Genomic DNA, 25,590 nt, shown 5'->3' with positions numbered 1-25,590 from the left:
CTTGCATTACCTCTGTTAACCATGTGCCTCTGAAGAAGGCTGGGCTGTGTGGTCTGTAAATATTAAGCAATGCCGTCTATTTAAACAAGATAAATCCCCAAACATAAGCTCAATTTTGATTGAATTATATCAAAATTGATTATTTAACTTTCTAATCACTTGCCAGACTTAATGATACAATTAAACTTTTAACACTATTTTTCCAAAATAAGCAAGTTAAAGCACTATGTGCTTTCAAAATATTCTGACTATTTCTATTCAAATCTATTATCTGACTGTTAATATCTTGTACTGGGATCAGTTGATTACTGTTATTTATGCATTTATATTTATTAGTTATTTTGAAGCCATGTTTCGATCTTTCATGCCTGAAGATGGACAAGTTAATATTTCTATTGGAGAAATGGTACCAAGTCGACAAGCTTTTGAATCACTCCTTCGCTATGTGTACTATGGTGAAGTCAACATGCCTCCAGAGGACTCTTTGTATCCTTCTCTAGTCCTAGTCTCGCTTACGGAGCAGCAATTCCATCTTCTGTCTGGGAAGATTGCACTGCTAATATACGCTTTTGCTAAATTAGTCACAATAACAATACTGATTCAAATCCATTATTCATCGTACGGAAAAACTGATTACGCTGGTCACATTCTCAGTTGTTTTAAAAAGGTAGGTGCAGAAAATTTGAGCAAATATTGGATTGCAGTTACTAGGCTTGTGGGAAAATGGGAAAGAGGTGAAATTATATGAATAATATATTTTTACTATAGTAATTTATAACATTTTTATGCATTGCACTGTATTGCTGTGGCAAAAACAACAAATTTCACAACATATGTGAGTGATATTAAACCTGATTCTGAATAATAAGGAACTCAGCAAGTCAGGCAGCATCCATGGAGGGGAATAAACATTCGACGTTTTGGCCTGAGGTGCTTCATCAGTTCTGGAAAGGAAGAGGGCAGAAGTCAGAATAATGGGCGGGGGGCGGTGGGGGGAAGCGGAGGCAAAGGAATGCAAACTGGAAGATGATAGTAGAGTCCAAGTGAGGAGGATGGTAGGTGGGTGAAGTCAGAAGCTGGGAGGGGCTAGATAGAAGAGGCAAAGGGCTAAATTTCTTTTTTTTTAAATTTTATTTTTATTTGGATAAGGAGTTCACAATTATCATGTACTTTTTTCACACATATAACCTTTTCCATTTTTTTATATGTATAAAACTACAATTATTTATACATTCTTAAGTACACATTGAGATGATATAAAAGGAAAATAAACATTTAAATAGATAATTATGTACTGTGGTAAATCTAACCTATTAGGCTAAGTAATGAAATTAGTTGTTAAGAAAAATGGTAATAATAGTTTCCATACAACCCTTCTGGACCATTTCCACTGGTCCAAAATGTTGCATACAAACCTATATACCAACCATTGTAGGTGTTTATATCCCAATTTGTTCGTGCTTGTTCCTGCCCGCAGACATAATTATCCAATCCCTATGTACTTATTTACTTAATTTTTTCATTTTTTTTATCCCTTTCCCAAATCTTTCCCTTTACTTGTGTTAATTCTCTATTTTCCAAAAAAAAACAAACATTTAGACTAGGGGTGCTTACGTTAGCAATATTACTGTGTTGATGAGAAGAGCAATATAAATCATTAGGAGAGTCATCTAAAGTCTGCTCGCATTGGGGTTATATATTCAATCCATTTATTCCAGATTTGATAAAATGTTTCTTTTTGAGTTCTCAGGGAGTAAGTCAACTTTTCCATTTTAAATATTTCCAAGATAATTTCGTACCAATCTTCCAGTGTAGGTGGTATTGGATTTAGCCATTTTCTTGTGATTGATTTCTTACTTGCCGCTAAGAGGGCCTGCAGCAACTTTATATCTTCCTTCTGTTCGAGGAACAATACATGCCCCAAATAGAGCGTCTCAAAGTTCAGAGGTATCTGGGACCTAAGTACCTTAACTAATGTTCTATGAATACCTTCCCAAAATAGACTTAATTTAGGGCAATCCCAGAAAATATGAAAATGATTTGCCTCCTTGGAGCCGCACATTCTCCAACACATCACATTTGTATCTTTATATTTTTCCTGATATGGGGTCTTGAAGTACCTTATAATGTTTTTCCAACAATGTTCTCTCCAAGTCAAAGAATTAGTCGAGGACCATTGAAAGCTGCAGATTTTCCCCCAAGCCTCCTCTGAAAGTACCAACCCCGCTTCTTTCTCCCACTTCTCTTTAATATACAGTGTATTTACATTTTTAGCATGGGAGAGTGCATTATATCGAATTCTAGGTTTCCTTCCTTGCCAAATGAAGCGGGAAATCCATTTGTCCCATTCCCTGAATTGATTATCATCCACCTCCACTGGTAAAGTACGGAAAAGATATAATAACCGAGGAAGAATATTCATTTTTATAGTATTTATCCTTGAATTTAAACTTAAAAAGGGGATAAGATTCCATCTATGCATATCTGCTTTTATCTCTGAGATTAATGGCCCATAATTTACCTGTGACAGCGTTGAAAGATCCTTCGGCAGGGTTATTCCTAAATATTTTAATGATTTAGCTTCCCACTTAAGATCGTATGTATCCTGCAATTTTTTGGATGGTGTATAATTTAGGGACATAACCTGCGTTTTCTTTACATTTATTTTATAACCTGATATTTTCCCAAAGTCATCCAACAGTGTAAACAATCCTATAAATGATTTTTCTGGTTCACTCAGATAGACCAAAACATCATCTGCGAATAACGCCACTTTCTGTTCAATCCCTGCCACCTTGATACCTTTTACGATTTCGCTCTGTCTTATTAGTTGGGCAAGTGGTTCAATATATAGCGCAAAAAGGAGAGGAGAAATTGGGCATCCCTGTCTAGTGCCTCTCTCTAAAATGAAGGAGTCAGAGAGGTCCCCATTTATCTTAATTCGGGCTGTTGGGCTGTCATACAGAGTCTGAATTACTTTAATAAACCTTTCTTGAAAGCCGAATCTTCCTAACACTCTGTATAGGAATGCCCAACTAACCGAATCAAAAGCTTTCTCAGCGTCCAATCCTACTACCATTGTCTCTGTCTCGTTCTTATTAACCTGTTCTAATATGTGCAGAGTTCTCCTTATGTTGTCCTGTGTTTGTCTTTGTTGAATAAATCCAGTCTGGTCTAAATGGATTAGGCCAGGTAAAAGCTTTTCCAATCTGCGCGCTAATATAGATGTAAATAGTTTGTAATCTAAATTAAGAACACTAATTGGCCGATAATTGCCACATTCTAGTTTATCTTTACCCTCTTTAGGAATAACTGAAATAATCGCTTCTCTCCAGGAAGGTGGAGTTTCTCCTCTCTGCAAGATCCAATTAAAGGTGTTAAGTAGTAATGGGGCTAACTGTGTCTTCAGGGACTTGTACCACTCTGAGGTAAACCCATCAGAACCCGGGGACTTTCCAGCCTTTAACCTAGAGATGGCCACGTTCAGTTCTTTGACAGTTACTGGTTCTAATAAACTTTCATTTTGTAAATCTGTAAGTTTAGGTAGATCTAAAAAATTCAATACACTGTCTATATAGGGCTCATTGGGGGCCCGGGGTTGGGAGTACAGCTCTCGATAATACGTTTCAAAACTCTCTTGAATTTTCCCTATTGTACTCTTCACAAGCTTTGTCTTTGGATTCTTTATTTTATGAATTGTATTGTCTGCTTGTTGTTTTCGTAATTTATATGCTAATAATCTAGCTGATTTACCTCCTACTTCATAATTCTTTTGTCTCAGGTAAAGAAAATTCCTTTGAGTTTCCAACGTATAAATATCATCAATTTCACTTTGCAATTTACTAATTTCCTGTTTTCGATTTGAATTACTTTTGTTGCTATCTACAACTTGAAGTTGTTTTAATTTTCCTTGAAGGTCTGCTAATTTTTGTGCATTGATTTTTTTCATGTGAGTAGTAATGGAAATAATTTTCCCTCTCAGTACAGCTTTCAATGTATCCCATAAAATCACTGGTGATGTTTCTCCCGTGTCATTAAGGTCTAGATATTCTTTGATTTCTCCCCTTAATCTCTCCATTACTTTTGGGTTATTAAGTATATGTGAGTTTAGCCTCCATAGTGTTTTCCTCATTTTCCTTTCCAGGATTAGAGACATAGAGACTGGGCTATGATCCGACAGATCAATTGTTGCAATATTACAGTTTTTTATCCTGAGTCTATCTGTATTAAAGATAAAGAAATAGTCTATCCTTGAATAGGCTGAATGAGGGAAAGAGTAATATGTATAATCTTTACTAGTAGGGTGTAATTCCCTCCAGACATCTATAATTCCCAACTCCTCCATCAATGAATTCACTTTCCGAGTCAGAGGTTTATTCTGAGTAACTATTCGTGAAGAATCTAATATAGGATTTAATCTAATATTAAAATCCCCTCCACAAATTACTACCCCTCGAGAACTGACCATTAGGTCAAAAATGTGTCTATAAAATGACCATTCACTACCTGGAGGAGCATAAACATTCAGCAATGTTATTTCTGTACCTTCTATTCTTCCTGTGATTTTTACAAACTGTCCTTCTTTGTCTCTAGTCTCTGAAATATGTTCATAATTAAGAGTACTTGATATTAAAATAGCTACCCCTCTTTTGTGACTCAATTTCTATGATGAATAAATTAAAGCCCATTCTTTTTAATTTTCCATGTTCAGATTGGCTCATATGTGTTTCCTGGAGGAAAGCTATTTGTGCCCTCTCTTTTTTCAATTTAGACATAATCTTATTTCTTTTAATTGGATTCAAAACCCCATTAACATTATAGGAAATTATTTTTACCAATTCAGTTTGCATTTTTCTCTAGTAGAAAAAAAGCACTCTCCTTTTCTAACCAAACAGTAAGCAATCCCTTCTCAACAGTAAACCAAGACATATAACCACACCCTAGACATTTCTGAACGTATAACATTTGAAAATTTTCCCCGACTTCCCACAGTGAGGCCTGAGCACCAACCCGCCTCAGTTCAGAGGGATAACCTCTATCTTCACCCTGTGTTAGAGGGCCCTCAGCAGTTTGAATAATCACAGAGAATTTTCTCCTATTTATGTCTCGACCATATTGCTATCATTCAAGTTATTCCGCCTAGATTATTTTCAGTTACCAGTTTTCATTTTACTTTTAAGTCCGATTTACTCTTTTCAGTCATTTCTCTTAATTAATCTGTATTCTCTGTACATTCGCGTCTGAATATTTGCAGCTTTTCCTTGTAGTTTGACACTCTGCTTCGTGTGGAGTGTCCTCGCCCCACTAACTGCCACAACTTCTGCCGAATCCTCTCCAGTAGCGACTCCGGTTGGGTGATAACTTTAACAGGTAGTCCCCGGTCCGCCAGGTCCGACGTTGCCTCCTCCACCGTAGTGTAAGTTTTTGTCCCTTCGTCGTAAAAGACTCTCAGCCGAGCTGGATACAGGGTCTGGAATCTGATGTTGTTTTCCTTCAGGATTCTCCGTGTTTCCGTATATTCCTTCCGTCTGGCAAGAATCCCCGGTGCGTAGTCGTGGTCTAAACTGATTTTGCAGTTGTTCCACATGAAACCTTTCTTTTGCCATGCTCTTTTAAGCACCTCTTCCTTCGTTCTGTAACTGAGAAATCTGATCAGAATCGATCTGGGCTGGGCACCTGCCGGAGGCTGTGGTGCCAACGCGCGGTGAGCCCTTTCTATCTGTAGGTCTTTTGCGGCCGGTATATCAAGGTTCTCTCTAAGCAGCTTCTCCACGAAGGGAATCATCAATCCGGGTTTACCTTCGGTTCCTTCGGGAACTCCGTAGTTCCTCACATTTTCCCTTCTCGAGCGGCCTTCTTGATCTATTAGTTTCCACTGGAGTTGGTCTTGTAGCTTCAGCATTTCTGCTATCACTTCCTCTGCATTTTGTAGCTTCTCTTCAATTCCAACAATCCTCGCTTCGGCTTCATCTATCTGCGAGTTAGTTTTTACTATTTCTCCTTTAATATCTTCCAGCTGTTTGCTGTTATCTTGTCGGAACTCGCGAATCTCTCCGAGAATCAAAGACAGAGTCACCGATTCCCCCTCATTATCTCCGTCCTGGCTTGTCGTGGGAGAGCTAGGCCCTTCGCCTTGCTGCATCTCTTTATGTTTATCAGCCTTCGAAACAGACTTTTTATTCTTGTTCTTAGACATCATCCTTGCCCCTTTTATTAATATAGTTATGCAATATTAAGTATTTGTCTAAATTTGATTTTGGGGCAGTTTACCTTCTTTTTTGTCGAGAGACCTTTTCCTTACGCCGCCATTCCCTTGATGACCCGGAAGTCCCCCGCAAAGGGCTAAATTTCAAAGTTGAAAGTACATTTATTATCAAAGTATATATACAAAATACAACTCTGAGATTCATCCTCCCACAGGCAGTCACAAAACAATGAAACACTATGGAACCCCTTCCTAAAAAAAAACATCAGACACCCAATCTGCGAAAAAAAGAATAAATGTGCAAATGACAAAATGTGAGCAAACACAGAATATCAACATCAAACCAGAAATTCAGGAGCGTTCAGTTCAGCTCAGCTCAGCGCCACTAGCTGGCTACAGAGCCAGACTTGACCGAAGCACTCCAGTCATACCAATCACTCCAATCAAATTGCTCAAGAACAGCACAAGAGAGTAACCAAAATCCAGTAACACATGAAACATTAACCTCAAAGTCCCCCAAAATGAGTCTATGACCACGAGCCTCGCTGATCAATCCCTGCAATGTGTAACACAAGACTCCTGCACTTTCCTCGACAGCAGCTAGAGAGAGGGAGAGGAGAACCGATCAGACACAGGCAGACAGCACCTGTCCATCCTTCGATCTCGTCTTTGTCAACTTTAACCTTGCTCGATGCCTCAATCAGAGAGAAGCAATGGAGTTGATCATGGGCTTGCAGATTTCCAGGCCATACACTCTGTCTCCAACCTCCCTGAGCTCCCTCAGAGACAAGAAAGTACCAGATCACTCAGTCAGCCCAAAAATACACCATCAAAGGGTTAATCACAGGTTCCAGTCGCACACGGCTCAGTAGAATCATAAATAAAGAAGGAATCTGATAGGAGAGGACAGTGGTCCATGGAAGAGAGGGAAGTGATGGGCAGGGGAGGATGGTTAAAGGGTAACTAGCAGCATTGTACTTGCAGTAACAATACCGCTCAATTCCATCAAGCAGGTCAAAGACCTGCTGATGGAGCAACACCACCTTTCCTTATATTACTGGAAGTATATCACTGTCCTTTCGTCCTCATCAAGTGTAAACTTTGGATCACTCTACCCCAGCAATGAGAAAGCACCTTCTCCACAAACAGTTCAAGAATATCTTACCACCAACTTCTAAGGGTAACTAGGTATGAACAATAAATGTTTTTTTTTCATTGAAGCCAAAGTCTCAAAATAAAAGAGAAACCCAAAGAGCAAGGATGACTGACTTCACTAATTGTGGCACGAGTTAAATGTAGGTATCTCTCTACAATTTAATTGTGAGATAAGTTTCCTTGACATCAGTTTTACAGATACTTGTTTTCTGCACCTTATTATTATGGCTTCACAAATAATAGACTGCAAGCATATTGTAAACAGAACCTGGAAATGAATGTGACGGTGGAAAATGTACTGCAGGTGAATTGTCTTTTAAGTTTGTTGCAAATGTGCCATCAGTTCCTATTTGGAAAGTCACCTTCACACTTCAGATGATTTTTTACTGGACTCTTCTGGTGATATTGCAAGTTAACAATGCTTTTATCTAGATGAAATCATCTAAGGTTTGTCTGTTTATTTTCTAGTGAAAAGTTATTATTCCTGTGTGCAGAGATTAACTATTTTAAGTGTATTAGCAAAGTGACTGAATTCAGAATAGTAAATATAAAGCAGTAGATTTGCTTATCAAAATACATAGCATTTTCTTTTTTTAAAGGACAATTTTTACATTTTCCTCGATTAACTTCAGAATTTCCATTCTTGCAGTGTATTAAATGAAAGTTTTATTTGAAGTAGGTGCCGAGATACAAAATATTACTGTATCACTTAGTGTGTTCTTGTTTGATTTTAAATCGTATCTCTGCAGAAAAATATCCTGACTACACCCTAGAAATTAACTACAATTCAAACACAAGATAATTTGCTTATCTCAATCATTATCATAGTTAAAACCTTCAATTAAAAATACTTTCCATCGTGATCACAAAACCTCTGCCTTGGTGCTTTTTTTTTCACCTCTATTATCAGGAGGCCATGGTATTACTCTTTAATATTTTATTCTGCCTGTAGTTTCCAATGCCCTCTTATTTCTCAAGATTTAGTTTCTTGTCATTCATGTGCTGCATTGGCAATCACTTTTAGTTATCCTGGTTTTCCATTATCTCCCTAAATTCCAGCTTCAAAGATTATACCTTTAAAACCCATCTGTTCAATTTTTTTTGATTATAGGAGGAAATGTCTCTAATATTTTCTTAAACAGGACCTTAATGTTCAGTCAATAACATTACAAATAATCATAATAAATAATTTAAACAGTTCTTCTTTCTCTTCAGATTCTGGAAGCAGCTGATAAGACTCAGGCCTTGGATATGAAGAAGCACTGTCTTCACATTATTGTACATCACTTTACCAAGGTAGGTAGGGTCCTGTTTGACTCAATGAGAGTCTGTTGTCCTTTTATACCATCTTGACTATAGCTGGAGAAGTCTTATCCTTTCATTTGCGGTCAAGACTAAGAAATTCTTAAACAAATTTGTAATGGATATTACTGTGCTATGATTGCTGCATAGATTATCTTGTGATTGCAATATAGTTTTAAGGTTTGTTTTATATATTCCCTTCATCTTTCTTTTGTACTTTTCCCACTGCCTGCTCTGTATCAGTTTTTGAAACTTGAGCGCAAATTATTGGGCTTCCACCAATTTCTGGGAATGAATCCTGTCAATGTTGGCTGGTTACTAAGTTTGAGTTTAGTGTGCATATTCTCATGGTTCTTGATACTGAGCATTTTACTCCACTGCCAGTCTGGCAATGACACCAGCTTTAGGATACTAATGTTACCAGCTTATCTTCCAACCTATCCTGCTTTCCTCGCTGCACTATGAAAATGAGAACTTCATCATCTCAAGGATTGATTTCTCCACCATTGTCTTTGGCACTCTCTTTGTATCTGCACTTTGCTAACTACAGCTGATCCAGAGCTCCATAACTAAATTTCCATGGGCTTTCAAAGCTCATTGCCATCAAGCAAGACTGCTTATGCAACTCAACAGCACTTGCAAAAGGAAAGAGATGGTCGCATTTGTGTTGTTCAAGCATGCCTTCATACAGCCCAGAGATGAAGTTCCTTCCTTTTTCTGCACAGCCAGAATGTGATACAGACACACAGAGGAAAGACTTGTGATCACAAAACATCACTATTGTTTTATTCAGGCGAATGCAGCAAAGATTGATTGAAAATTAATAAAAATCTGATAACTTGGAGGTAAATGGTTCACACTAATTCCTGGTACTAGAAAGGAATATGAGGGATATACATGGCACATGATGCAAATACATAGTTCTGTTCAGCACAATATTGAAATTTTGTCAGTTTTCTTCTTGTGCTAATGCCTGATCAAAGAACCTTGTTGCGTGAATGCAATGACAATGTATTCTAGATATTTTTGTCTATTTCATGTGATATTGTAATATCTGCACTTAATGTGAAATAAAACATCAATTATAAAAGCTGAAAGCTTCAACAGTGCATAAAAACCTGCCTTATTACATGATCGAGCAATCTGAATTCTTGACCAGTGAAATGCTGTATTTAATTTCTGTATCTTCATAGGGTGTGTGTCTATGTAATGTAAACCTTAAACTGTTTGATTTAAATTGATTTGAGAGCATTATATTGTGGCATGATTAGAATTTTTTCTTAATCTTTGGATCTTTGCAATTCTGTTTTTTTAAAAAGGATATGATCCAGGCATAATCTGGCAATAATGTTATTGCTCCCTGATGAAAGGAAACCCTGTTTTTCTTTGTGGCCTCTTGTGTTTGTTCTTTCATTATCACTAGATTCTTGTGGTAGAAGTTCAATGCAATTTTCCCAGGAAGTACTGAACATACCTGCCAGATTCACAGCCTGCTATATTAAGATAAAAATGTACTTTTACATGCAATAATATATGTTGTAAGAAGGAAACAAAGCAGTTAACATTTCTCTTTAAATCACTTATGACTTTGAAATGATGTCCTTGCTTTGATCAAGTGTCTCTCAGCCGGGGAATAAAACCAAGGAGAGCATTACAGTAATCTCTCAGCAATCTGAGACAGGATAGAAATATTACAGGTGATATGGTCGAGTAAAGAGAAGGAGGTTATAAAAACACTAGTTTGTCAAAGGAGAATATATATGTAATTTGCACTCAATTGCCACTTTATTAGGTACACCCACTCGTTACTGCAAATATCTAATCAGCCAATTATGTGGCAGCAACTCAGTGCGTAACAGCATGCAGACGTGGTCAAGAGGTTCAGTTGTTGTTCAGCCCAAATATCAGAATGGGGAAGAAATGTGATCTAAGTGACTTTGGCACCAACAATCATTCCATGGTCACACAGGGTGGTTTGTGTATCTCAGAAGTTGCTGATCTCCTGGGATTTGCACACATAACAGTCTCTAGAGTTTACAGAGAATGGTGCAAAAAGCAAAAAATATCCAGTGAGCAGCAGTTCTGTGGGCAAAATGCTTTGCTAATGAGAGATATCAGAGGAGAATGGCCAGACTGGTTCAAGCAGACCGGAAGGCAATGGTAACTCAAATAACCATGCATTACTAGTCATGTGCAGAAGATCTCTAAACACACAACGTTTCAAGCAGCAGAAGATGACACTAGGTTCCATTCATATACCTAACAAAGTGGCCACTGAGTGTACATTTGTTCTGCCGCTGGATACCCCCCTAACACCCCCCCCATCTAAAATGTTCAATTTCTAGTCAGTTCTTGTTTCACAACGTGTAATTTTTACCCAAATCAATGTGCAACTTCCCTGCAATCCCAGGTATGAATCTTTGCTACAAAATTTGAAATCACAAATTCATTGAAATTTCCTTTAAGATTGCATTCAGGGCTTGAGGAATGATTTTAGCCTTTGTGTCATTTTCCATACCATCCTACACCAGTTTGTATCTGCTATCAATATGATGAGTAGATGAGGAGGATGGTCCTCAGGTGAGTTACAGCTGGCTACTATTCCCACTCATGTAGTTAAGTTTGAACTCTCTCCAGAATCTAACCTTACTGTCCTTCTACTTTTTATAAAAAAAGGGTGACTGTTTTCATGTGACTTTGTCTTCTACTGCGTAGGTACTAGCCCTAGAGTTCCCTCCCTCAGTCTGGGTGCCCTGGAGTGCAGTGGTTAGGGTAACTCCATTACAGCGCTAGGAACAATTCCTGCTGCTGTTTGAGAGGAGTTTGTACATTCTCCCCGCGAATTGTGGTGCTATTGTTTCCTCCCACATTCCAAAAACATGCACGTGAGTAGGTTAATTGTTGACATGGGTGTAATTGGGCAGTGTGGGCTCGTTGGCCAGGAGAGCCTGTTACTGTGCTTTTTCTGTAAATAAAAAAAGTTTAAAAATCTCACTATCTCTCATCTTTAAGAAACCCTTTAAAATCTACCTCTGACTAAGCTTTAGATCATTTTCATTATATCAACATGCTTTGATGTCAATTTCTATTTAAAGGCATGGTATGCATACTGTATAAATGGAAAGTATTAACCACAGAGGTTAAGCATCCAAATTACTGATGATTTTCAATTGTTTATATTACTGTGTCATGAATAATAAATGTTATGCCTTGTTCACAAATTCTTGGCATTAAAGATTTTACAAGTTTTTTAATAGTCTAGATCATACAGAATTTGTATGTTGTAGTCTTACAGTTATGTAAATTATTACATCATTCCAGTACTGTGGTAGGTAATAATGGCTATTTGGAAGTCTTATTTCTATGAAGCAAATTTACAAACTATTATGCTTCTTTCTAAAAATGTTGCATTGAATTATAATGAAACTTCATACCACATCTATACAATACCATTCTCCATGGTAAATGATTATTGCACACCATTTGCTGCACTAATAAGCCATCAGATTCTCAGTTTAACATTTTCCTCTAAGCTTAAATATTCTTTGAAGGAACTCTACCTAACCCAATGCCCCAATCCTAATAGGAAACAGGGATTTTCACTTGTGTGTTGTGGTCTGATGGATTTCTGTTGCATTTTGTACTGTCTTGACAAAGGGTGTTGGCCCAAAATGTCAGTGGTTTACTCTGCTCCATAGATGCTGCCTAACTTGAATTGAATTGACTTTATTCCTTGCGTCCTTCACATACATGAGTAAAAATCTTTGTCTCCGTCTGAATGTGCAATATGCAAATTATAGTAATTTGTAATAGTATGTGCAGTAAGATATTCAACAGAACGGTCAATATAGCTTAAAACTTGCTGAGTTCCATCAGCATTTTGAGTGCGTAAAATTATAATAGTCACTTTTGCAGGTTTCGTGTTGACAAACCAATGAACAGTCATCATGTTAACTTCTGTTCTTATCTTTAAGAACCCTCAGTCTTGACCCCTGCCCAAAAGGCAAGGGATTCTTGCAGCTTGCATGGATTAGAGCAGGAGAAGCAGGCTGATTTTGGCATTTTTCTGAGCATGAAGAGCTTCTTTAAGGCTCTGAAACCTGTTTTGATATTGGATTATTATATGATGTGTCCCAATTTTACATCTGAAATATATTCTTCTAAAGATTAACAGCTGTACTGCAGTTTAGTAGTGAATTTTGCTGATATTGCTTTAAGATTAATTTAATTTAAAAGCTTGCTAACCTTTATGCAAGTCCCTTATATGTTAAATTCATTTTTTTTCTTCCATCCAAGGTCTCCAAGTTGCCCAACCTACGATCTCTAAGCCAAGCCTTACTTCTCGACATCATCGAATCATTAGCCAATCATATTTCAGACAAGCAGTGTGCAGAGCTGGGCTCGGATATGTGACAATTAATTTTAAGCACTGATTCTCAAATTGTCTTAGCAACTTTGTTGTTTGATGCAGATGAGTAGTAATTTATTTATTGAAGTAATTAATTTTATTTTAAATTAGGCAGCTCGATATTATGCTAAGGCTGTTTTGAATTACTATATTTGAATCAAGCCTTTTGTTAAGAGTAGAATATATTGCTGTCCGTCTTTTGTTTGCTGGTTCAAGCAGAATAAGGGAGTAAGCAATTGTATTATTTACAAAAAAGAACACTTAGTAAATGACTATAGGAGAAATATCAGCATCACCTATACGAAGACTTGTAAAGTTTATTCATGAAGTTTAAAACTAACAATCCTATTTTACTTATTCTTTTTCATTTCCTGATTTAAAAAATGAATAGTATGAATGACTGCATTTCCACAGTAACTCAGAGTGATCACAGGTTTGGGAATTTGTCTCTGTGGCTTAATTGGCCAGTATTTCTGAGTTTATCTAGTTCTCTTCTGTTGTGTGATAACTAGAGGCAATACGTGAGACTGCATGATATTCATTGATATTAATGAGGCACACAGTAAATATGTTAATTAACACTGTCTAAATACTCTTAGTAAAATTTGGTATTAGTATTTATCTCTCATCAGGCATTACAGTTAGTGAATATTTTAATCAAAACATAAAAATTGAATGAGCCATGGCATTGATTATCATGACTGTTGTAGTAGAAAACTTGTGCAAACACATGTAATTGCTACATATATACTATGATAGAATTCTAAGAAGAGAATGAATGTATGAAGGGATTTGTGAACAAAGAACATTAGGTTCGCCTGATATTCTCTTTGAGCTGCAAATTGCTTTGAATCTTTTGTCTAGATTTTATTTCTATTATTGTTAGATGGCATTGCAACTTGATCCTGGACAAAAGAAAATTCTGTAAAACACTTTATCCGTGCTGAATGCAATGTTAGATGAAAAGGTTCATTTATCGTTCACCATGTGGAAGTTAGATACTGTTATTACAAATTGTAAAAAAAAGCAACAGTTACTTGTGTGATCAGAGCAAATAGTCTGTACCACGTCTTGAATTTAATGCATATGCATAATCATTAGGCTATGAATCACAGCGTAAACGTTCTCATTGAATCTTGCACTTTTCAGTTCTGAGTGAAGTTTACTAAAATTTCTAGGGCCTCATTAATGAGTAATAGTTTTAATTGTGCTTTGCTGTTGTACTTGGAGAGGAGTGAAAGGGGAGATCAGTTGACCAGCACCTACTATTTATGATTTTCAGGTTGCTCCTAGATGCATTTACAACATGGTGTGATAGTATTATGTAATTCTAAGATAGACTCTGAACTAAATGAAGAATAGCCAGTTATTACAATATTACTTGGATATGCTCATGAGGTGATTGCAACTGTACCAGTCTATGCTGAGCCTACAATTGCCTAGAGTAATAGATGTAGGAGAGAGGATAGAAGTTTGGACTGAAGCAAATTCTATTCCAAAGTTTACAATGATTAAAATCCACCTTGTTGAATATATAGAATGTCAGTAAAAAAAAATTGTGCAACTAATGAATTGTAATGGTTAATCTATGTATAAAGTGAACTATGAAAGCTTGTGTATACATTATTCTGTTTATTGTAACTTAGCCATATAGTATTCATGAAATCACAAAGTAAGCTGTTATTGGTTTATATATGATCTGTTACGTTGTTTTCTACCCCAAGCTGTTAAGCTAAGGACCAAATATATGACTTCTGGCAAAAAAAAAGAGCAGCTGAAGGAACTCAGTGAGTCAGGCAGCATGTGTGGAGAAAAACGGAGAGTAGATATTTCAGGTTTAGACCCTTTAGCCAGACTGGAAGAGCAGAGGGCAGATAGCTAAAGAAGTGAGTTGAGACAACAGCTAGCAAGCAATTGCTGGATCCCTGTTGAGGAGGTGATGATTGGCAGATGGAGTCAACGAGGGAAGGGAGAGGTTGAGAAGCAATAGGTGGAAACAACAAAGGGTTGCAGATTATGAAAATGATGAATGTCCACTACCCTCCAAAGATGCTGCCAGTCATGCTAAGTTCCTTCAAATAGCTCGTTTATTTGCTCCAGATTCCAGCATCTGCAGTCTTTTATGTATCCAGGTTTGATTTTAGTTTGTAAAGCTGTAATGAACTGAGCAAAGTTTCAACTACTAACTTGTTCTGTACCTTCCAATATAGTGACTTCATTTGCAATTATTCTGTCATTTTATCTCAGTTTCACCTTTTAAACGTATTAAACAAAAAAAATCCAGCTTCGATGCCAGAGAAAAGGAAGGCAACACAGATTAAAGTTGCATCTCATTTGAACATGACTGCCAAGGAAGAGAAGTTATCAGTTGAGTATCTAAATCCAGGATGTTGTTGACAGCCCAATTATGTCATCAATTGATAAGCTACCTATTATGGAAGCAGATTCCACCTAGCATTGGGATCTATGAAGAAATGGTATTTAGTAGGGATACATACATACATTTCTTCCATACATAATTTGCAGCTTGACAAGATTGAGTAGCTTGAGTAAGTATAAATATTGATCTGTAAGGATACAGATCAGATGCAACACAAAATAGGGAATAGGTTAAGAAAGACAAAAATGTGATTCAATTACCTGAGGTAAATTTTTAAAAGAGGGGTGTGAATACAATGTGTTAATTGAATAAACAAATACTGATCATCTGATAACTAAAGTCTTACTTCAGTGGTTAAGTTGATGGAGAAGATCCTGAGAGGCAGGATCTATGAACATTTGGAGAGGTATAATATGATTAGGAATAATCAGCATGGCTTTGTCAAGGGCAGGTCATGCCTTACGAGCCTGATTGAATTTTTTGAGGATGTGACTAAACACATTGATGGAGGTAGAACTGTAGATGTAGTGTATATGGATTTCAGCAAGGCATTTGGTAAGGTAACCCATGCAAGGCTTATTGAGAAAGTAAGGAGGCATGGGGTCCAAAGGGACATTGCTTTGTGGATCCAGAACTGGCTTACCCACAGAAGGCAAAAAGAGTGGTTATAGACGGGTCATTTTCTGCATGGAGGTTGGTGACCAGTGGTGTGCCTCAGGGATCTGTTGTGGGACCCTTACTCTTGATTTTTATAACTGACCTGGATGAGGAAGTGGAGGGATGGGTTAGTAAGTTTGCTGATGACACAAAGGTTGGAGGTGTTGTGGATAGTGTGGAGGGCTATCAGAGGTTACAGTGGGACATTGATAGGATGCAAGACTGGGCTGAGAAGTGGCAGATGGAGTTCAACCCGGATAAGTGTGAAGTGGTTCATTTTGGTAGGTCAAATATGATGGCAGAATATAGTATTAATGGTAAGAGTCTTGGCAGTGTGGAGGATCAGAGGGATCTTGGGGTCTGAGTCCTTAGGACGCTCAAAGCAGCTGCGTAGTTTGACTCTGGTTAAGAAGGCATATGGTGTACTGGCCTTCATCGATCATGGAATTGAATTTAGGAGCCGAGAGGTAATGTTGCAGCTGTATGGGACCCTGGTCAGACCCCACTTGGAGTATTGTGCTCAGTTCTGGTTGCCTCACTACAGGAGGGATGTAGAAACCACAGAAAGGGTGCAGAGGAGTTTACAAGGATGTTGCCTGGATTGGGGAGCATGCCTTATGAAAACAGGTTGAGTGAACTCGACCTTTTCTCCTTAGAGCGACGGAGGATGAGAGGTGACCTGATAGAGGTGTATAAGATGATGAGAGGCATTGATTGTGTGGATAGTCAGAGGCTTTTTCCCAGGGCTGAAATGGTTGCCACAAGAGGACACAGGTTTAAGGTGCTGGGGAGTAGGTACAGAGGAGATGTCAGGGGTAAGTTTTTTACGCAGAGAGTGGTAAGTGTGTGGAATGGGCTGCCGGCAATGGTGGTGGAGGCGGATACGACAGGGTCTTTTAAGAGACTTTTGGATAGGTACATGGAGTTTAGAAAAATAGAAGGCTATGGGTAAGCCTAGTAATTTCTAAGGTAGGGACATGTTCGGCACAGCTTTGTGGGCCGAAGGGCCTGTACTGTACTGTAGGTTTTCTATGTTTTCTAAAGGAGAATGAATCAGAATTCTTTACTCTGGACTGTTGTGAGTTTATTCAAAACAGAGATTGCTTTAATATACAGTATACTAGATTTATCAATCAATTAATAATACATGAAAATGGCACTAAAGTAGAAGCCATGATCTTGATGAATGGAGAAAGCTTGAACGACTGCTTGTCCTGCTCCAGCTTCTGTTTCCCCCCGCCCCACAAACGAGAAGATCTGGAGATGCTGAAAATCTGAGCAACACACACAAAATGCTGGCGGAACTCAGCTAGCCAGGCAGCATCTGTGGAAAAAAAGTACTCTTTCCCATAATTGCTGCTTGGCTTACTGAGTTCCGCCAGCATTTTGCATGTGTGGTTCTGGGTTTCTTTTTGTTGTTAGAAAGGATGGAGCAAGGAAATAAAGATAGAAAGAGCTTCAATAATATGAGAATAGAATTCAGTCATCTCTTCACATAATTGATAGAATAGTGATATGATTTTGAAATTTTCGGTATTAAATAATGGAAAAAAATCATATGTACACAAGGGAAATTTTGAACTACTCTGGCCAGAATCGAATGAGGATAAGGTACAATCTGTAAACCTTCTTAGCATAGATTTTAAAGAATAGCTACTCCAGTTCAAAAGGAGCAGTGAAAGGCACAGACCATGATAAAGACGAGCTTGTCAAAATGGCGGTTGCCATAGGTGTCATGGATGCGGGTGGGAAGAGGATGGACAAGGGGAGAAAAAGTAGAATCAAGCTAGGAAGTCACTACTTCTGAAGAGCAACAGCAGATTGCAAAAATGCTAGGACAGTCTTGCTCACTGCCTGTGAACTGAAGCAAACAGCAGCACCAGTACATACTGCCTACAAAATACATCAGCTCACCAAAACTCCTTAGCACTTTTCGAACCCATGATTTCTACCAGTTAGATGCACATCACCAGCAAAAACTTGAGAACAAAACCATCTATAAGTTGTCCTCCAAGCCACATGCCATTCTGACTTGGAAATATATTGTCATTCCCTCACCATTACAGGGTTAAAATCTTGGAACTCCTCTCATAAAAGCGTTGTGGGTATACCCACGATCGGTCACGTAATGAATCGATTGGGCCTCCTATGTGCGGAAGACCCTCCCTCCATGTGCGGGCTTTCAAGGGCGTGTATGGTGCTATTATGACTCAGTTTTTAAAAATGTTTAATCCTACTGCTTCGTTGTCATTCCTCACATACCTAACCGATGCCACTCAATCCCATCTTATCACACTCCATCTTGTCCAATGAGACTTGCAATACCAGTGACTCTAAGATAGTCTTCATTCATGGTTTTCGTTCTGCGGATTGATCAAAGCAGGATACAGGATGTTGTCTGTATGACCTTTCATAAGGCTTTTGACAAGGTTCCACGTAGGCAAGTCCGGAAGGTTCATTGTATCCAAGTTGAACTGGTCAATTGCATTCAAAACTGGCTTGGCAATAAAAGCCAAAGAGGTGCTTATTGGAAATCTGTGGCTAGTACATGGACCTGTTTTTTGTGATGTATATTAATAACTTGGATGTGAATGTGGGAGGTATTATTACATTTGTGGATTACATGAAAATTAGTGCTATTGATGGCAAGAAAGGCTTTCTAAGGCTACAGCAGGATAGAGACGAGCTGAAAAGTTATGCTGAGCACTGGCAGATGGAATTTAATTTTGACAAATGCAAGGTGATACATTTTGGGAGTCAAATAGAGGTAGAATATGTACAGTACATGACGGCACTAAATGTAAATGAACAGAGAGAGCTTGGACTTCAATTCCATAGGTATCTTAAAGTGGTTACACAGCTTTAAAGGGCGGTGAAGAAGACATTTAGCATGCTTGTCTTCATAGGTCAGGGCACAATAATACACGTGTAAGGATATTATAACGCAAATTTGCACAACTCATGTTAGGCTGCACTGGAGTATTGGGTGCAATTCTGGTTGTCACACTATAGGAGGGATGCAATTACCCAGGAGAGGGTGCAGGGGAGATTCACCAGGATCGTGCCCGGACTGGAGGACTCTAGATTTAAAGAGAGATTAGATAGGCTGGGTTTGTTTTCAGCGGGTCAGGCAGCGCCTGTGGAGGAAATATCACTGTTAACATTTCACGTAGAGCCCTTCCTCTTGATCTGAAACATTGGCTGTCCATTTCCCTCCATAGATGTTGCCTGATCTGCTCGAGTTCCTCCAACATCTTGTATGTTGCTCCAGATTCCAGCATCTGCAGTCTCTTGTGTCAACATGAATAAATGTCTAAATTCAAATGAAAATAGGATTGCAATAAGGTAGCCAGGACAAAATTATGGTTAGCAGAAGTGTCATAACAGTAACATTAAATAAATACTTTGCTTTGGTGTTTGCCAAGGAGATTTATCAGATGGATTCATCATCAAAAAATAAGATTAGTAATTGATGAAATACTAAAAAAACTGAATGCTTAATGCTTCTGTTTTGTTTGGATTATGTCTGTGCATTTTGAAATGAATCTGGGGAAGAGAGTATATTTCATATTTAATATCAATGAACTGAGATGTGCCAGAGGACAAAGGGATAGCTTCAATCAACCCTAGCTTTCTTTGGCATTTTTAATATCTAAGCACTATAAATCTCACCTTTGCATGAATTTGACTGCCAAGTCCTTGCTGAAGCACAATGCACTTAAAGTTGTGAAGGAGTGAAAAGAACTGGGAAGTTTACAAATTTCAACTCCCAATTGGTACCCTCAGCACTATCAAGGCAAAAACGTAATGGTAATCTTATTCTTCGGACAGGCAGTGAGCCTTTAGTTAGGTTCGTTTGACATAAAAGATTCATATTTATTTTCTGAATTCTAACTGTGCTGTAAAATCAAATTTTGTCTTTAGATGTGATCATTTCCGATCTGATGGCAAACTATTAGCCAAATAGAATTTAAGCCATGGCATGAAATGTGATGGCTGGCTCCCTCTACTGGTGAATCTTGACTCCAAGGTAGCTATACTGCAAAAGAATTGTTTTCCTTAAGATTAAAGTAGCATTGTAATTATTTTATTTGCAAACTGAACAAACCCTTCACTTATCACAACTATACACTTTAAAATGTTTTTCAATAACAATTAAACCTTTTTCACTGCGCAAAATGCATTTATGTGCAGAGATTCTTGGAGAGACTAGTTCATCGTTACTAAGTTAATGCCATTTAAAGTTTATGATCATTTTGCTTCATAAGCAGCTGTGGTAGCAATTTTCAATTGTTTTGAAAACGTATATATTTTCATCCCTAATTTGTTTTAAATGATATTGACAGTAGAGGTCTGTGTATCAATTAATTACTCGATGATTGAAAAACAAAAAATAATGAAGATATTAGAAATCTAAAATGAAAACAAAACGTCGGAAATACTCAACAGTTCAAGCAGTAGCTGTAAGAGACTGAAATAATTAATACTGCAGGTTAAAGACTGGGTGTCCATTGACAGAGCATGATTTGCAAAATGCTGGCATTCAGGTACAACAAATACTGGAAGTTAACCGATCGTATTGCTTGTTGCAAGTGTAATTGAATAGGAGGAAATGTTATGCCTTAGATGTGAAGAATATTATCCAAACTGCATCTGGAGCACAGTGGGCTGTGTAGGTTTTCTTATTAGGGTGCTAATGTATCAGAAGAAATCCAGAAAGGTTTACATTTAGGGCGGTTGTTAAAAAAATCAAAAAGTATCTAGTGGCTAAAAGATCAATAGCCAGAGGGATCAGCTTTAAAGTGGATGTTAAAATATTACAGTGGATTCTGGTTAATTGGGCCATCGGTTAAATAGCATCAGTTATGTGTGTGTTCAAAAAGCAGTGTTTTTTTGTCACTTGATAGTTGGAGAGAAATAAGCAATAAGACAATTCTGAACTGTTTTACTCACTGCTGTTTCAAGCATACTCAGGCTAGGAGATTCCAGAAATGGCCAGAAATAAAACTAAACATAAAAATGAGCCTCAACAATTTAGGAACCACAAAGAATTTGAAAGTATCAATGATCATCTTAAATATTACAATGAAAATGAAACCTTGGAGGATGCAATCACCACAAACATTGCATGAAGGCAGTCCATTATCTGCACTAGGGACCTGTGTGAATATTGTTCACTTAGAGGCAGTCAAAAGAACACAGCAGTGTACACTGGATTATTTCCTCTGTGAGAACTATTAAGAACAAATACACAGTTTTATGGTACTGTAGTATTGTAGGGTTCTAAGTTGTTCTGTATTTCATTTAAATACATAAATTGTTACTCAGTTAAACAGTACTTTGTCTTTTTTATAACTTCTAACTTAATTGGGCCAAAATGTACTTGTCCCAATGAACCAGATCCATTGCAACACCGTGCCTATAAAAGGTAGTCATCTTGCTTAGAAGTTTTCATGTTTTACAACATTGAATCACAGTCAATTTAATTGGCTTTTTTGACACTGATCACAGAAAAGACTCTTTTGTCTCAAAGTGAAAACAAATTACAATTTGTTCTAAATTTATTACAATTAATACACAAAATAATTAATTCTATAATTACTCACTCCCTTCACGTCAGTATTTAGTAGATAGATGTACTTTTGGCAGCAATTGCATCCTTGAGTCTGTGTGGATAGGTCGCTATCAGCTTTGCACATCTGGACACTGCAATTTTTCCCCATTCTTTACAAAACTGCTCATGCTGTCAGATTGCACTGGGATTGTGAGTGAACAGCCCTTTTCAACTCCAGCCACAAATTCTCATTTGGATTGAGGTATGGACTCTGACATGGCCGCTCTAGGACATTAACTTTATTGTTTTTAAGCCATTCCTGTGTAACTTTGGCTTTATGCTTGGGTTCATTGTCATGCTGGAAAACAAATCTTCTCCCAAGTCATAGTTCTCTTACAGACTGCATCAGGTTTTCCCCTGTATTTTGCTGCATTCATTTTATCCTCAACCTTCACAAGTCTTCCAGGACCTGCAGCATCCCCACTGCATGATGCAGCCACCACCTTGCTTTGCAATGGGGATGGTGTGTTTTTGATTATGTGCAGTGTTTGGCTTAAGCCAAACATAACATTTAGTCTGATGGCCAAAAGCTCAATTTTGGTTTCATCAGACCATCGAACCTTCTTCCAAACTCTAGCCAAGATTTCACTTGATATTTTTTCAACAGTGGCTTTCCCTTTGCCACTCTCCCGTAAAACTGCAACTGGTGAAGCACCCAGGCAACAGTTGTTGTATGCACAGTCTCTCCCATCTAACCACTGAAGCTTGTGACTCCTCCAGAGTTGTCATTAGTCTCTTGGTGGCCTCCCACACTAGTCCCCTTTTTTGCACATTACTCAGTTTTTGAGGACGGCCTGTTGTAGGCAGGTTTACAGCTGTGCCATATTCTTCCCATTTCTTAATGACTGACTTAGCTGTACTCCAAGGGATATTCAGTTACTCGGCAATTTACTTGTATCCATCTCTTGACTTGTGCTTTTCAATAACCTTTTCGCAGAGTTGCTTGGAATGTTCTTTTGTCTTCATGTTGTAGTTTTTTGCCAGAATACTGACTCACCAGCAGTTGGACCTTCTAGATTGAGGTGTATTTTACTGCAATCAGTTGAAACACCTTGACTGTACAGAGTTTACCTCCATTTAACTAATCATGTGACTTCTAAAACCAATTGACTCCACCAGTGATGATTTGGCATGTCATATTAGAGAGAGTGAATACTTAGGCAGTCAATTATTTTGGTTTTATATCTGTAATTAATTTAGAGCTCTTTGTAGAGATCTGTTTTCACTTAGACACAAGAGTTTTTTTCTGTTGATCAATGTCAAAAGAAAACAAATTAAGTCTACTGTGATTCAATGTGTAAAACAGTAAAACACGAAAACTTCCACGTAGGGCGAATACTTTTTATAGGCACTGTGTAAATTATAATCAGCTTAATGTTCTCGGATGTAGAAGTTTCAGACATGACAGAAGGGGTGCAAAAGGGGGGAGTTGCATTACTGATTTGGAAGAACATCAGGACAGAGAGGATATCCTGGAGAAATCATCCAATGGAGCTTTATGGTAAGAATTCAGGAATAAGAGAGAAGCAATCACTATGTTGCAGTCACTAGTAGGCCTTAAGTCAGCAGGATTTAGCGGAACAAATGTGTAACAGGCTCAGAGCAATATAGTTATTTTAACATTCCTAATACTGAGATCAAAGCAGTTTATTGTCATAGGCACAATTACATGTGTGCACAGGTGCAATGAAAACGTGCATTACAAGCATATAGTATTAGTGACACAAGGGAAAAAAAATCAAACATAACTTACACGAATATATGAGAAAGTGGACAAGCAAACAGTCCATTGTAATGCATAGTGGTTGTAATATTGCTATAATGAGGTAGTGATTAGGGTTGTGTAGGTTGGTTTTAGAACAAAATGGTTGAAGGGAAGCAGGTGTTTTTGAACCTGGCAGATGGAACTTAAGGGTTCTGTAACTCCTGCTCAATGGTATCTACAAGAAGATAGCATAGCCCAGATGCTGGGAATCTTTGATAGATTGACTGTAACTGCATAGTGCAATGGGCTTAGATGGAGCAACAGTTATTAAATGTATCCAAGATAGTTTTTGAGACAGTATGTATGTTGAGGGTTCAAAGGGTGGAAGGCAAAGTTGGCAGGATGAGAGAACCTTAAAAGCTGAAGGCTTGATCAAGGAGAAAAAGGATACAGCGACTGTTACTGAGTGATTCCCTTGAAGAATATAGAGACTGTAAGAGAGAACTTACAGAAAGAAATTAGTACAGCAATAAAGTACTATGAATTATTGGAGGCAAGATTTAAGGAAAATCGCAATTCATTCTGTAAGCATGTTAGAAGCAAAAGGGTAGCTGGGGAAGGAATGAGGACCGAAGAGATTATCCGTCTGTGGAGCCAGAGGATGTGGGTAAGGTCCTGAATGAATACATAATACCTGCATCACCAAGAAGAAAAATGTGGAAGATACGGTATTGAGTTTGGGGAGCAGGTACGTTGATAGTCTGGTACTAACAAGGTGGGGTGTTAGATGTCTTCAGTGCTTTAAGGTTGATAAATCCCTAGGGCCAAATGAAATCTGTCACAGGATTCTATGCAAAGCAAGGGAGGAGATTGTTACGGCCTTAGCAGAGATGTTTGCAATTTTGTTTAGCTTAGACTGGAGGATATCTAACATTTTTCTTTATTTAAGAGGAGCAGCAGGGATAAGTGAGTCATAGGAGGGAGATTATTAGGGAAAAAATTCCAAGGGATAGGATTTATGTGTATTTGGAAAGGTAAGAGCAGATCAGGGATAGACTGCATGGCTTTGTGTGAGGGAAATCCTGATAATAATTTGATTTTTTTTTGAGGAGGTTCAGCTGTAGGCTGGTTCCGTAGCTTACCCACAGGGGGTCCAAGGTGAGCTGACTGATTAGCTTGGTGATAGGAGGCAGAGCATAGCTAGTCAGCAGATGGTGCAGCATCCATGGAAGGGAATACAGTCAATGTTTCATATCAGGACTGGAAAGAAAGGAGCAATACACAGGTTGGAGGAACAACACCTCATGTTCTATTTGGGTAGCCTTCACCCTGAGCCTCCAAAACATCAATTTACTTTCACTTTGGATTTAAGATAAGAGGAATGATGTTTAATGGAATTTAAGGCTAAGAGTGGTTAATATCAGTAAAGAGGAGGAGAAGATGGTGGAGTTACAGTATATAGTCACTACATTTCAGACAGGACGTTGAATAAACACGAAGAATATGTGTGAAAATGGGATGAGTGTAGTTGGCAAAAACGTGATGCGCTGAATGGCTGCCTTCTGTGCTACACAACTCTACAGCTGTACACCAGCCGGATGTGCTATAGACTCCCTAGGACAGCCAAACAACACAACTTGCAGATACTGCTGGAATCTCGAGCAGTAACAATATAAAAAAACAACGTCCCCACGTTGGGGTGGGGAAAGGAAATGTCGAAATTTGGGGTCGAAACCCCGCATCAGGATTCAGGAATTAGTTGTGAGGAAGGGCCCTACAGCCACTGTACAGAGGGTCTGGACTTTGTGTAACGAGGCGTTCAATATTTTGGAAGAAAATGCATTGATCTGATGCCACATTAAATGTAACGAAAGATGAGTATTTCCAGTATTTTAACACACAAACTAACAGAACGTTATCCGCACCGCATGTTGGGAGGCGGGATCAGCGTGAGTCGCGGCGCTTTCCGATTAGCCACTCTCTCTGTCAAACTCCCGGCAAACTCTCAGTCAATTGGCTGATTTGCGAGAAGACGGCAGTTGATTGGCCAGTTGAATTGCCGACAAGCCGGATTGGTTCGTTGTGGAAGGACGGGGATTTGACTTTTCTGCCGTTTGGAGGCAGCGCCGGAGCCGAGAGCGGTGAACCTGCGGGCGGGAGGGTT

General features: G+C 38.3%; 1 protein-coding gene across 3 annotated transcripts in view; it reads left to right on the top strand.

The window, feature by feature from the left end:
- lztr1 (leucine zipper like post translational regulator 1) overlaps positions 1-21,305 on the top strand; it is a 103,475-nt gene extending 82,170 nt beyond the window's left edge. For 2 of the 3 annotated variants that reach the window (XM_063034549.1, XM_063034550.1), the window contains 4 exons: positions 337-486; positions 7,559-7,664; positions 8,576-8,656; positions 12,959-17,274. In XM_063034549.1, the coding sequence (XP_062890619.1) occupies positions 337-486; positions 7,559-7,664; positions 8,576-8,656; positions 12,959-13,075 (454 nt within the window). In that variant the 3' untranslated portion in view covers positions 13,076-17,274. Of the gene's footprint in view, positions 1-336; positions 487-7,558; positions 7,665-8,575; positions 8,657-12,958; positions 17,275-20,031 lie in introns of those variants that run through there. The other variant, XR_010016261.1, reaches the window with a different exon arrangement.
- Positions 21,306-25,590: the final 4,285 nt, after the last annotated feature.

Source organism: Mobula hypostoma, chromosome 27, assembly GCF_963921235.1.
Source record: "Mobula hypostoma chromosome 27, sMobHyp1.1, whole genome shotgun sequence".
NCBI classification, from domain to species: Eukaryota; Metazoa; Chordata; class Chondrichthyes; order Myliobatiformes; family Myliobatidae; genus Mobula; species Mobula hypostoma.
Note: the sequence above shows the minus strand (reverse complement) of the source record. Positions and strands in the feature narration are given on the sequence as shown.